The sequence below is a fragment of the Protopterus annectens genome, chromosome 4.part0, assembly GCF_019279795.1.
Source record: "Protopterus annectens isolate FY-2018-M chromosome 4.part0, PAN1.0, whole genome shotgun sequence".
Lineage (NCBI taxonomy): Eukaryota > Metazoa > Chordata > Ceratodontiformes > Protopteridae > Protopterus > Protopterus annectens.
In genome coordinates this window covers 1,122,770,968-1,122,785,469 of record NC_056733.1, presented here as the reverse complement: position 1 = coordinate 1,122,785,469, position 14,502 = coordinate 1,122,770,968, and the positions used below count along the sequence as shown (strand labels likewise).

The 14,502-nt window shown below is 45.1% G+C and overlaps 1 protein-coding gene across 5 annotated transcripts in view; it reads right to left on the bottom strand.

Moving 5' to 3' along the window:
* FBXW11 (F-box and WD repeat domain containing 11) overlaps positions 1-14,502 on the bottom strand; it is a 2,367,054-nt gene that overhangs the window by 815,220 nt on the left and 1,537,332 nt on the right. For all 5 annotated transcript variants that reach the window (XM_044069098.1, XM_044069099.1, XM_044069102.1 and 2 more), the window contains one exon: positions 12,753-12,890. In XM_044069098.1, coding sequence (XP_043925033.1) covers positions 12,753-12,890 — 138 coding nt within the window. The remainder of the gene's footprint in view (positions 1-12,752; positions 12,891-14,502) is intronic.

Below are 14,502 nucleotides of genomic sequence, written 5' to 3'. Positions count from 1 at the left end.
CCTACCATAAATGTAGATGTCCGATAGATATGCAACTGCAGTCATAACATATGGGTTGCCCTGCCTCAGGCAGCCCTCGGTCGGCTGAATTCCAAAGTCTGGGTCCGGCGTCGGCTGGTGTCGCCTCCTCTCAGACGTCACAACGGCTGGAGTATAAAGGCATCGGCCGACGCCATCTTCTTCAATGTTTCTTGCCCCAGATGCCAGGTGCCCTCTTAGGAAGGCTAAATTTGGTAAATGGATAAAAATAATCCCAAACATGCACAACAGTAATAAACAGATACACCATAGGAGATGCCCCCAGCTGAAGGGAAAAGGGGTAGGGACCCAAAAAGAAGGATACAGAGGGGTAGGAGGGTGGGAAAATCAGACTGCAGTTGCATATCTATCGGACATCTACTTTTATGGTAGGTACAAAAAGTACAGTTTTGTACCTACCATAAATGTAGATGTCCGAACAGGATAGCATCTGCAGTCCTAACAAATGGGTTGTCCTGTCGTCAGGCAGCCCTTCGGTCGGCCGGATTCCAAAGTCTGGGTCTGGCCTCGGCTGGTGTCGCACTTCACCTGACGTCATCTCTGCTGGTCTTCGGGTATAAAGGCATCAGCCGACGCCATTTTCCTCAGTGTTTCTTGCCCCAGATGCCAGTTGCCCTCTTGGAAAACTAAATTTTGGATAAATGCCAATGTTTCCAAAAAACATAGTAGGCAAACACAAAAAATAAGCATGTATGTACATATATACAAACAAATATACCATAAGAGATCCCCCCTTAGCTAGCTATTAGGAGGGTAAATACCCTAGGAGTACCACAGAGGGGAAAGGAGGGTGGGTAATCCTGACTGCAGATGCTATCCTGTTCGGACATCTACATTTATGGTAGGTACAAAACTGTACTATGTCCTTCAAGGATGCATCTGCAGTCCTAACAAATGGGTAGAATACCATAGCCAAACTAGGGGAGGAGGAAGAAGAATTATGGTGTAGTTAGGATCCCTTGCAATACGGCAGTGGCAAACCCTGCTCGGGATCTAGAGTATAGAGGTAAGTTGTAATGCTTGGCAAATGTATGCACGGAGGTCCAAGTAGCCGCCTCAATAATGTCCTTGGTAGCCACTCCTCGTAAGAAAGCTGTGGTAGTGGCTGTAGCCCTTGTAGAGTGAGGTCTTATGTTCTGTGGAATTTGCTTTCCATGGTAGGAGTAACAGAATCTTATGCAATTTCCTATCCACTTGGAGATTGTCTGTTTGGAAATTGCTTCTCCTTCCCCTCCTGTTGCATAAGCTACTAAAAGCTGGTCAGTTTTTCTATTGCCCTTGGTTCTGTCCAGGTAGTAGCGCAACTGTCTATGTACATCCAAGGTATGCAGCAGTCTTTCCCCCCTGTTCTGTGGATTGGGAAAGAAGGTAGGTAGGTGGATTGCCTGGTTTAGAGACGCTCTGGATACCACCTTAGGCATAAATGTAGGATTAGTTCTCATGGACACTATCTTGATGGAAGATTAGGAAGGGTTGTACTGCCATTAAGGCCTGTAGTTCCGAAACCCTTCTTGCTAAAGTAATTGCCAGTAGGAAAGCAGTTTTCCAGGATAGGTGTTGAAGATCTGCTGTTGCTGCTGGTTCAAATGGAGGGAGTGTCAATCTTTCTAGCACAAAGTTCAAGTCCCATGCTGGTAATGGTGGTTTCCTAGGAGGTTTTACATTCTTGGTTCCTCTGAGGAACTGCCTGAGTAGAGGATGTGAGAAGACAGGGGGATCGAAGCTGTATTCTGCAGAAATAGCTGATGCATGTATCTTGATGGATGAATAGGACAGGCCTGTATGGAGAAGCTCTGCCAAGTACTCCAGGATGTTAGCAATATCTATCTTTGACACATCTTTTCCTCTTTCAGTACTCCAAATGACAAACCTTTTCCATTTTCCTGCATAGTTCCTTCTTGTTGAAGGTCTGCGGGCCTCGAGGATAATGTCTTTAACCCTTTGGGATAAATCTGGGTTAGTTGGTGTTATGTAATGTTCCAGGCAGTCAGTTGCAGAGTTTTTAGGTTTGGATGCATGATGTTGTAGTCATTCTGAGTTAACATCAAAGGCATCAGGGGTAGTGTCCACGTTCTCCCCAGAGACATGCTCCTCAGCAATGGATACCAGTGTTGTCTTGGCCAATTTGGAGCTATCAGAATTATCCTTGGACGTTCCTCTTTGATTTTCAGTAGTACCTTGTGCATCAAAGGAAGAGGTGGAAATGCATATGCTGTCAGGCCTTTCCAGCTGAAGGAGAGAGTCCACCTTCCATGCAAGTGGGTGGTATGTCCTTGTGCAGAATTTCTTGAGCTGGTGATTGAGTGGGGATGCGAATAGGTCTATTTGTGGCATTCCCCATTTCTTTGTGATGGCCTTGAAGATGTCCCGGTGTAGCATCCATTCGTGAGCATCCGAGGTAGTTCTGCTTAACATGTCTGCTAGGATGTTTTCTTTTCCCGGTACAAATATTGCCTGTAACTGGATGTTGTAGCTCAGAGCCATATTCCAAAGGTCCAGAGTCATTCTGCATAGGGGGTATGAATGAGTGCCTCCCTGTTTGTTGATGTACCACATGACTGTGGTGTTGTCTGTCCTTATCATTAAATGGCCTTCTTTGAGGAATGGTCTGAAATTCTGGATTGCTAGTTTTACTGCCAGCATTTCTTTTTGATTTATGTGCAGGTGCAGCTGGTCTGGAGTCCATAATCCTTGTATGCATTTGTCCAGCATGTGTGCCCCCCAACCTAGGTCTGAGGCGTCCGTTGTGATGGTTTGGCTTGCCTGAAAGTTGTGGAAGGGCAAGCCTGGGTTTGACTGACATGCTTGAGCCCACCATAGGAACTCTTGTTTCAGGCATGGGATTAGTGGTACTTCGGTTTCTAAGCTGTGCCTGTGTTGAGACCATAAATTATTTAGGTACCACTGTAGCTTTCTCATATGCAGTCTGGCATGGGGGACCAGGATTATGCATGATGCCATGAAGCCCAAGGCCTGCAGTACTTTCCTTGCTGTTAGTTTGTTCTGCTTTGTTAATGCCAAGAAGTAAAGAGGGAGTTGTTCTTGTTTTTCTGCAGTTAGGAATACCATCTGTTTTACTGTGTCCAATTCCGCACCCAAGAATGTTCTTATTTGGGATGGTGTCAATCTTGACTTTTTTAAATTGACTGTGTATCCCAGGGCTTGTAGTAAGCAAATGACCCTTTGTAAGTCTTTTGTCAGCTTGCTTTTGTTGTCCGCTTGTATCAGGCAGTCGTCCAGGTATGGATAAATTTGGATTCCCTGTAGCCTGCAATGAGCGATTACTGATGCCAGGCATTTTGTGAATACTCTGGGCGCAGTAGATAAGCCAAAAGGGCAATGCTGAGAATTGATAATGCTCTGATCCTGCAAGGAATCTGAGGTATCTTCTGCAATTTGGTCGTATGGGGACGTGCAGGTATGCCTCCTTGAGATCTAGAGTTACCAGCCAACACTCCTTGCCCAGCATGGAAAGAAGTTGCTGTAGGGTCAGCATTTTGAATTTTGGGACAATGATGAATGTGTTTAAGGCGGACAGGTCGAGAATAGGTCTCCAACTTTTCTCTTTTCTTGGTACTAGGAAGAGTCTGGAGTAGAATCCTTTGCCCTGTTCTGTTGGTGGTACTCTTTCCACAGCTCTCATCTTTGTTAATTGAGCTATCTGCTTTAGAGCTTCTGTTTTCTGGTTTGGAGGAAGGTTTGGCATTCCTCTTTTTACTGGTAAGGTGTGGAAGTGAAACCTGTAGCCTTGGTCTATGGTCTGCAAAATCCACTTGTCTTTTGTGATATAGTGCCAATTTTTGAAAATAAGGCTAACTTTCCGCCTAAGGCTGCTGCTATTTGTTCCCTGGTAGGCAGTGTCAGTGCCAAGTCACTGTGATTGTCCTGTTGCAGTGGCAGTGGTTGTGTCTGTACCTCGCTGGTTATTGCCTTGCCACTGGCGTCCTCTGTAGGCACCTCCTCTGGATTGATTTCTGCCTCTGGAACGCCTATTCCTGCCTCTCTGAGATTTAGAGGAGTCTGGAAAGGACCAATTTTTGGAGGGCCAGTTCCTGCTAAACCTTGGGGGCTGAACCTGTAAGAAATCTTTAACTGTTTGTACAGATTTTGCCTTCTCTTCCATTTTCTTCATTACTTGCTGAGCAGGAGAACCAAATAGACTGGCCTTCTCCATAGGAGCATCTAACAGCTTTGCTTTAACATGATCCGGCAAGACCCGTTCTTTCAACCATGCATGCCTTCTTATAACTGTGCCAGTCATGGCTGATCTAAATGAAGCCTCCAGTGCATCATAGCCACATTTTAAAGAATGGTTACTAACCTGCTGAATGTTATTCACCATTTCTAAAACATATTTCTTATCTAAGGAGTCATCAGAGGAAAGTTTCTTAGTTAACTGATCAAGCATAAACTCTTGGTATTGGATCATATGAAACTGACAGTTCAAAGCTCTAGCTGAGAGAGTAGCAGAGGTGTAAACTTTTTACCCCATCTCTAAGGACCTGGATTCCCTTTCAGAAGGGAGAGGGTTTTTGCTGAGGTCGGCTACTGCCTAAGGCCCCTGGGAGATAGTCTCGGATCTGCAAGTGGGGCCTTGTATAGGTGGTGATGAGTGTCCGTACCCTGTAAAACCTATCTGGTTTGGCAGGGGCTGGAGGTAAAGTATCAGGAGCAGTGCAAACATCATTAAATGCATCATCCACAACAGGCAGAACTGGAGGTATAGCTAAGGGCCTATGTTGCGGTAAGTGTAGAAAGGTCCTAAGCCTTTTTCTTGAATCTGAGAAATCTTGTCCCTGCCATTGGAATTGCTCTCTCATGGCATGTAAGGTTTCCCAAAGGAAAATTCCTCTGGTGGAGAGGCAGATGGAATAGATTCTTCAGCATCGGAATCTTCATAAGTAGAAAAAGGAGCCTCTGGATGGTCTGTAATGTCTGAGTCATCAGAAGAATCATCTGAGGACACTGGCTCTGGGGCTCTGCTCTAGGTCTCTTTTCTGGAGGCTGAGAGGCCCTGTCTGGGTGAGATTGGGATCCCCTAATTAAAGAGATGAGATCCTCTGCCAGAGTAAGCATTTGAGAACTGGAACTGGGCCTGTGTGAGGGGGGGCTTAACAGGCACTGATTTAGCAGTTTTGGCTGCTTTAGCCCTGGCAAAGGCCTTAATAGACATGGCTGCAGGAGGCCTAGCAGCACCACGTGCTGGGGTAGAGACATCCAAAGGGATGGTGTCTGATAATTCTATAGGAACCACATTAGTAGGCAAAACTTCAGAGGCCGATTCAACTAGGATAGCAGGAGCCTCGGTAGTAGTCATGGATTCGGCTGAAGATTGACCCGTTTGCTCGGTTTCGCCGAAACCGAGACACTCGCTGTTTGCTTAACCGTGGTTTCGGCCGAAACCGCGGACCGCGAGTGTCGGTCTTTTTCTTTGCGTTTTTTAACAATTTGAGAAGTCGGAGGATCCGACGGCATAATGTATGCAAAATCTGAGCCAAAAACTGTTCAGCAAACTCCGACGCGCTAAGCGCTCGGTTGAAGGAAGCACAGGCTAAACAGGCTGCTACGTCGTGGTCTGGGCCTAAACAAGGTAAGCAGTAAGAGTGGAAATCTTTATGAGGTATTTGTTTCCCACAAGTTAAACAGTTATTTACTTTTTCTGACATCGGCTGAGGCAAGAAAGAGTCCCCAACGGGGTACTTAGCTTTTAGAAGTCTTCAAGTAGTATTCGTAGTAGTAATCTCTGGATCTGACCGACCGGCACTTGCGAACAGCTTCTGCTTCGGCGCCACGGCAAGAAAGACTGAGGAAAATGGCGTCGGCTGATGCCTTTATACCCGAAGACCAGCAGAGATGACATCGGGTGAAGTGCGACACCAGTCGAGGCCAGACCCAGACTTTGGAATCCGGCCGACCGAAGGGCTGCCTGACGACAGGACAACCCATTTGTTAGGACTGCAGATGCATCCTTGAAGGACATCTGTACTATGTCCTTCAAGAATGCAACTGCAGTCATAACATATGGGTTGAATACCATAGCCAAGCTGGGGGAGGATGGAACTAAGATAAGGATGGTGTAGCCAAAATCCCCTGCAGAACTGCCGAAGCAAAACCTGCTCGGGATCTGGAGTATAAGGGTAGATGGTAGTGCTTGGTAAATGTATGCACGGAGCTCCATGTAGCAGCCTCTAAAATGTCCTTTGTTGCCACTCCTCTTAGGAACGCTGTGGAAGTGGCTATAGCTCTGGTGGAATGTGGCCTGATATTGGCTGGCACACCTTTTCCATGAAAAGAATAACAAAATCTGATGCAATGTCCAATCCATTTTGAAATTGTTTGTTTGGAGATTGCTTTTCCTTGTACCCCAGCAGCATAGGGTACAAACAGCTGGTCAGACTTTCTGGTGGCCTTACTTCTGTCCAAGTAGTAGCGCAGTTGTCTGTGTATGTCCAAAGTATGTAGTAGTTTTTCCCCCCTATTTTGAGGGTTGGGGAAGAATGTAGGTAGATGAATAGCTTGATTTAGAGACACCCTGGAAATAACTTTTGGCATGAATGTAGGATTGGTTCTTAGAGAGACTCTGTCTTGATGAAAAATGAGGAAGGGGGGCACTGCCATGAGTGCCTGTATCTCCGAAACTCTTCTTGCAGAACTGACTGCCAATAGGAAGGCAGTCTTCCATGAAAGAAATTGCATTTCTGAGGTTGCTGCTGGCTCAAATGGAGGAAGAGTTAGTTTTTCCAACACATAGTTGAGGTCCCATGCAGGTACTGGCTGTTTTCTGGGAGGTTTGATATTCTTTATTCCTCTTAGAAACGGTCTTAGCAGAGGATGCGAAAACACAGGAGGGTCACAGTTGTATTTTGCTGAGATTGCTGAGGCATGAATCTTTATTGAGTATGAGAGTCCAGCATGAAATAGTTCTGCCAAGTATTCTAGAATCTGAGGTATACTCAGTAATGCTGTGTCCTGACCCCTTTTTGCATTCCAGATGCTGAAACTCTTCCACTTGGCTGAATAGGTTTTTCTGGTGGAAGGTCTGCGTGCTTCCAGCAAGATCTCTTGAACAGATTTGGAAAGAGTTAGGTGCTGAAGTCATGTTAGCCTCCAGGCTGTCAGATGCAATGTTTTCAGGTCTAGACGTACAGTCCTGTAATTGTGTTGCGTTAGGAGCTGGGGCCATAGGGTCGGAGGCCATGGTTTGGTCCGAGTTATGGTCAATAGCAAAGGGTACCAGTGTTGCCTTGGCCAGTCTGGAGCTATCAAGATGCCAGTTGGTTGTTTTGCTTTGATCTTCAGTATCACCTTGGTCAGCACAGGCAGGGGAGGGAATGCATAAATTTTTAGAGAATTCCAGCTGAAGGAGAGAGCATCCGTTTTCCAAGCTAGAGGGTGGTGAGTCCTTGTGCAGAACTTTTCCAGGTGATGATTTAAGTGGGAAGCAAAAAGATCTACGTCCGGTCTTCCCCATGTCCCTGTCAGTTGAGAGAAAATGTGAGGGTGCAGCATCCATTCGTGTGGATCCACGAAATTTCTGCTCAGGTTGTCCGCCAGTACATTGTACTTGCCTGGTACAAACTGGGATTGTAAATGTATCTTCAGGCTCAGGGATTTTTCCCAGAGCAGCATTGTTAGTCTGCAGAGGGGATAAGAATGAGTGCCTCCCTGCTTGTTTATGTACCACATGACAGTGGTGTTGTCTGTCCTTATTAGCAAATGACCTTGCTGTAGTGATTTTTCGAAAATCTCGATGGCATGTATCACTGCCAACATCTCCTTTTGATTTATATGCAGATGTCTTTCCTTTGGCATCCAAAGACCTTGAATGCATCTGCCCTCCATGTGCGCCCTCCCCATCCCTGATCCGAGGCGTCTGTTGTAATCATTTGGCCTGCTTGAGGTCTGTTGAAAGACATGCCTTTGTTTAGCTGACTGGCTTGAGCCCACCATAGAAATTCCTTCTGTAGACATGGAATAAGTGGGATTATGTCCTCTAGGCTGTTGTGTTGAGACCATAAGTTTTTTAAATACCATTGCAGCTTTCTCATATGAAGTCTTGCCAAAGGTATCAGAAGGATGCAAGATGCCATGAAACCCAGGGCATGCAGGATTTTCCTTGCAGTCAGCTGGGAAAGCTTTGCTAGGCCTTTGAAGTACTCTGGTAAATGCTGCTGTTTTTCCTCTGTGAGGTAGGCCATTTGGGTTTCCGTGTCCAATTTGGCTCCTAGGAATGTAATCTGTTGGGATGGTAGTAAGTTTGACTTTTGAATGTTGACTGTGTATCCCAAGGCCTGTAGTAGATGCATGACATAGTCCAAATTCCCTTTTAAGGTTTGTTTGTTGTCTGCTTGTATGAGGCAGTCGTCCAAGTAGGGGTATATTTGAATCCCCTGCTGTCTGCAGTGTGCCACTACTGATGCCAGGCATTTCGTGAACACTCTGGTGGCAGTAGATAAGCCAAACAGCAATGCTGAGAATTGATAATGCTCTGTCCCTGCAAGATATCTGAGGTATCTTCTGCAGCTTTGTCTGATTGGGACATGCAGGTATGCCTCCTTGAGGTCCAGAGTGACCAGCCAAGACCCCTTGCCCAACATGGGAAGAAGTTGCTGCAACGTCAGCATTTTGAACTTTGGCACAATGAGAAAATTGTTTAGATTTGACAAGTCCAGTATGGGTCTCCATTTGTTTTCTTTTCTTGGAACAAGGAACAGTCTTGAATAAAATCCCTGGCCTTGCTCCTGAGGAGGAACCCTTTCTATTGCTTTTATACTTAATAGCTTGTAAACTTGAGTGAGTGCCTCTACCCTTTGATGACGTGGCAGGTTTGGCATGCCTTGTCTTATTGGTAATGTATGGAAGTGGAATCTGTAACCTTTGTCTATCAAATCCAGAATCCAATTGTCTTTGGTTAAGATATGCCAGTTGTGAGAATAAAGCTAATTTCCCCCCAAAGGTGCTTCTCTTTGAACCTTTGTAGGCGGTACGAAAGTGAAGTCATTGTGATTGTCCTTGTGGTGCAGCTGAACTGTCTGCGCCACGTCTTTGATTTGGAGGTTGCCATTGGCGGCCGCTGTAAGATCCTCGGTATTGCCCTCTACCTCGGGCACGTCTGCCTTTTCCCCTTTGAAACTTGTCAGAGCCGGGAAGGATCAATTCTTTGAGGGCCAGTTTCTGCTGAATCTGGGTGGCTGAACCTGAAGGAAATCCTTGACTGTCTGTACTGACTTTGCTTTTTCCTCTATGGATTTCAATACATCTTGTGCAATAGCACCAAAAAGCTTTTGTTTTTCCAAAGGTGCATCCAGTAACTTTACTTTAACATGGTCAGGCAAAGACTGATCCTTCAACCAAGCATGTCTACGTATCACAGCCCCAGTCATAGCTGCCCTACATGAAGCTTCCAGTGCATCATAACCACACTGCAGAAAATGGTTATTAACCTGCTGAGTGTTATGTATAAGATCCTGCAGTGCCTTTTTATCAATAGGCTCAGGAGAGGCTAACTTTTTCTGTAAATCATCCAGGAGAAAATCTTGATACTGAAACATGTGAAAAAGGCAATTAAGAGACCTCATGGCTAGGGTAGTAGAGGTATATACTTTTTTACCCCATCTCTCTAGGGACCTTGCTTCTCTGTCAGCTGCCTGTGGGTTTTTGGCAGAGGAGGAAGCCACTCCCTTGGGGCCCTGTGAAATAGTTTCTAGATCCACAGAGTGGGCCTTAAAGAGGTGCGTGTGAGTGTCAGGGACCCTATATCTGTCCGGCTTGACAGGAGCAGGAGGAAGAGAATCAGGGTTGGCACTGGAGTCAGAGAAAACATCATCCAAAACATCCATAACAGGAGGGATAGCCAAAGGTCTGTGCTGGGGAAGCTTGAGGAAGGTATGAAGCCTTTTCCTGGAGTCAGAGAATTCCTGACCCTGCCATTGGAAATGTTCCCTCATGGAATGCAGGACTTTCCCAAATGAGAAATCCTCTGGAGGGGAGGCAGAGGGAATTGATTCCTCAGCATCAGAGTCCTCGTAGGCCTGGAAGGGTTCTTCTTGAGTATCAGAATGCTCAGAATCCCCAGAGGCTTCATCCGAGGAGAGGTCGTCCGCCTGCTCAGTTAGAGACCTTTTCTCTGCAGGTGGCTGAGAACCTCTGTCCGGATGAGGCTGAGACCCCCTGATAAGGGAAATAAGATCTGCAGCCAGAGACATGATCTGCTTATCAGATGAAGGGGCCTGGGCACGTTTAGGATGGGCCTTGGCCTGACTGGCGGCCTTAGCATGTGCAAAGGCCTTGATGGACATGGATACAGGAGGCCTAGCAGCCCCACGTGCAGGCGTTACCTTGTCCACAGGGATGGTGTCGGGTAGATCCAGAACTTTGGTTTCCGGAGGAAAATCAACAACCGGCACCGGAGAGATCTCCGGGACCGAAGGTCGTGTTAACGCTGTGTAGTCGGCCTGGAGCGGTAGATTTACCACTTCCGAAGGGACCGGAGCGCTAGCAGAGGGTTTAGGAGTAACATCTGTGGTGGACGCGGGCCAAGGATGTCGGTCCCGGTCCTTGCGTTTTTTAGCAGATTGGGTTGTCGGTAGATCCGACGGCATGATATACGCAAAAGATTCACCGAAAAAATCCTCGGCAAATTCTGCCCGGCGCCTGAGAGCGCGCTTATTGAAGAAAGCACAGGCAGCACAGGCCGAGACGTCATGGTCTGGGCCCAGGCAAGGAAGGCAGAGAGAATGGAAGTCCTTATGAGGTATTTGTTTACCACAAGACAAACAATTAACTTTCTCAATTTGTTCTGACATCGGCTGAGGCAAGAATAAATGTTCCCCAACGGGGTACTTAGCTTTTTGATGACTTCGGTACTGAAAACACAGGAGCTGACCGACCGGCACTTGCGAACTGCTTCTGCTTCGGGCACCGCGCGGCAAGAAAGACTGAAGATGGTGTCGGCCGATGCCTTTATACTCCAGCCGTTGTGACATCGGAGAGGAGGCAACACCAGCCGACGCCGGACCCAGACTTTGGAATTCGGCCGACCGAGGGCTGCCTGAGGCAGGACAACCCATTTGTTATGACTGCAGTTGCATTCTTGAAGGACATCAGACTACTAAAATACACTGAAGCAAGCACTAGTTTAGATGCTAAGAACAGCTTAAGATACTTATTAAAAGAAACGTTCTTGTATATTGGCAGGCTAGGCAGGCTACAAAAGCTTACAGCCCATACTCGAAATATGTGAATTAATGTATGTATGGAAGATAAGGAAGAACCCCTCCTGAAAATGAGGAAGAGCCTCAGTGCCATCGCACCCCCTGTTGGCCAATTTTCAGAACCCACTTGTGTGGAATAATGTAATGTCACTGGGAAGATGAAAACCTAGACTGAAGGATAGACTGCGATTGTTGGGATCTGGAGAGGCAAGTAATTATACTGACTTTTTGAAGTTTGGATCTGGGAAGACCCCCCCCCGGTTTTCTTTTTAGAGCCTCCTTGCTATTGTTTTTCAAAATCTTATGTTAGTTATCTTACTGCACAAACAGCTTTTTGAAAAAGGGTGTAGTTTTATAGAAAACTTTAAACTTGAAAAAGAGGGATGGAAAATTTGGGTCACCCTTGAATCAAATTCCCCATCATATTTAAGACCCCCAGCAGTACTGGGGCCCAAACAGAATATTGTCAAGGGCAGAATTTATAATCCAAGTTGTAACATTTTCTGGTTAGTTTTGAGAATTTAACCAATCAAATCTTGTAACTGACCCAGCAAGCAGCAGCTCTGGGAACAGTATCAGTAATTATACGAACATTTTAAGGAGTGTTGAGTTACAGTAAACTCTCAGTTAACTGAGCACCCATGGGGATTGGTAGATGCAGGATAACTAGTTTCTGGTTGCTTGACAGTTGCTATTAAAAATAGGCCTAATACTGTACCCTATACTATTTGTTTGGTTTGACTTGTTCTCAGGTTGGGGAGAGGGAATATATTCCTATCTTCCTTTTTAAAACTCTAACATAAGGTAGGTTTCTGCGGGCAGATAAAGTGCAACTCATGAAAATTGTACTGTATTTCTTTGATTTTTTTTGCCGGTTTAGAGTGCCAGTTTTGGGGGACCACTTCTGCAGTCTCACCAAACAGTAACTGTCTGCCAGGGCAGCTGCCTCTCCAGGAAAATCAGTGGCTACCAGACAGTGGACACTGGACAAACTGAAGGTAACTGACAGGAATATTCCAAGTGTACACTCAAAGGCAGCTTAAGATATCAAATCTATCCCATTAGCTCTCTGAACAGTCATACTTGTGGAAAACTGTACATATACACACTACTATAGCAGTACTAAGGCTTTAAATTAAACTTTCTACAAGCATTGATCACACCACTTAAATTACAGTATGTAAACCTCTGAATTCTCCTGTTAACCAACAAAGCCTTCATATCTGGATGTTGAAGTGTGGTTAAAAACTACTGCCCCCCCGCCCCCCGCCACATGAAATGCCTAAACTGAGAACCACATTTCAGCATATGATTTATGCAATTAGGCAAACAAAACTGTGTTGTAGTAATAAAATCTAAGACAGGGTTCACATAAGTTTAAGTATCAGCATATCATAGCCTACGTTTTAATACCTGACAAAGCTTTTTATGAAATGGTCATGATGCGATCTTAAGGCTTCTTTTCTTACACCAATAACACTACCAAACCTCATGACTTACCTTTATAGAGTTATCCCGTAAGCCACTGATGATCTTTTCATCATCGTACTGCAAGCAATAAACTCCTTTACTGTTTTCTGAACGACACTGGATTCTTTGTAAGTTGTGGCGTCCACACCTCCAGTTGGATTCTATAGTCTGTAAACAAAAAATCATTTAGTATTGGCAGTTGATAACTCTTGGGGGGGGGGGGGGTGATGAAAACAAAACAGCACAGCAACATACAGTGGGCCAATCAACAAATGGAATGAATTTGTTACATTAAATAGAATGCCGTTCTAGTAAAGTATATTCTGTTCTACTTTCGACAGTTACTGACAACAAGATCAAGGATCTGTAAAGGCAGCAATACGCAAAGTAAAGGAATACCAGAGAAACCTGCCTTATAGTATTTGGCTGTTCATGAAAGAAACCTAAAAGACAAGCATCTGAACAACACAACTAGGCAGTGACTCATGCACAGGTGCATACTGCTGTTGGGGGAACAGTCAGTCATTTCACCAAGCCAACTTGCAGTTCAGGTGCTGTGGGAAAATAAATCTTAGTTAAGAACTTGTAAAATCTTCTTACACTGCTTAAAAATTTCAAGGTACTGGCAAAAAGCCATTATATACACATTCTACAGAGAAGTAAAATTGGCAGCAGAGAAAACCAGATGTGCACCCTGAAAAGCAGAACAATTTTAACAGAACCAAGAAATCTGAGCTACTACCTAAAAGTCTAGGAAAGCAGCACTAGAAGGTGACAGTGTGTGGTGGCACACCTAAGAATGACCTTGCTCAAAATGTTCAATTTGGTATATACTAAAAAAATAAATAAAAACTGATTTTGGACACTGCCAGTAAATACAGAAGGCAAGGCCATCTCAGAAGAGGAAAACTTATTTCACTCGCATTTGTCCCATTACTGACATGTTGCTCACATCATAAAAATAAACAGTTTACATATTGGTAAGCTTAATACACAACACAGATTCATAAACCCAGCTATAGAGAAGCATACCACATCAGGATTCCAACTAGCTCTGAATATGTTCACAAAAATGAAGAACCAAATCAAGTTTGTGAATAACTGCTTGAGTTGAGCAGTCACAATACAGCCATGTGAGAGGCCTACAAGTATGACAAACATGCATGAGATGCAACCGATAAAAGATTCATAAGTGTACACATTGAACAGCTTGCTGTGTAACACTAACCACTACTCTGCCACACAACAATGATCCTGACCGCCTCACATCACTAAATAAAAAATCTGTTCTCACTCATAAGGTCACTTATTTCTCTAGTGTAACACATAGAATCGCTCTCAAATCAAAAGTTTACATCCGACTACAAATGTGCCCAGAGGTAGCAATTAAACACTGAACCTAAAAGGTGGAGGGGCTCTAAATTACTGGTTAAGTTTGTCCGTCTTTCGGCTTTTTCCCGGTAAGGGGTCGCCACAGCGGAACTCCGGTCCGCTAATGATTGGCAGTAATTTTTACAAAACGCCAAGGTGCCAGCTCAACGCTCAACCTTCAACAAAGGCACGCCCATTTACGCACGCCTTTTTGAATGCTACCCAACCGCAGGGGGGACATGCAGACTCCACACCATGCAAATAAAGAGGACAAGTCATATAGAAGGCATCGTCTCAAACCATAATCTCTACAGAAAAAAGAAAACACTGTTGTGGTAGGAAAGTACAGTTTTGTACCTACCATAAATGTAGATGTTAGAGTGCTAATACAGCTGCAGTCATAACAGAT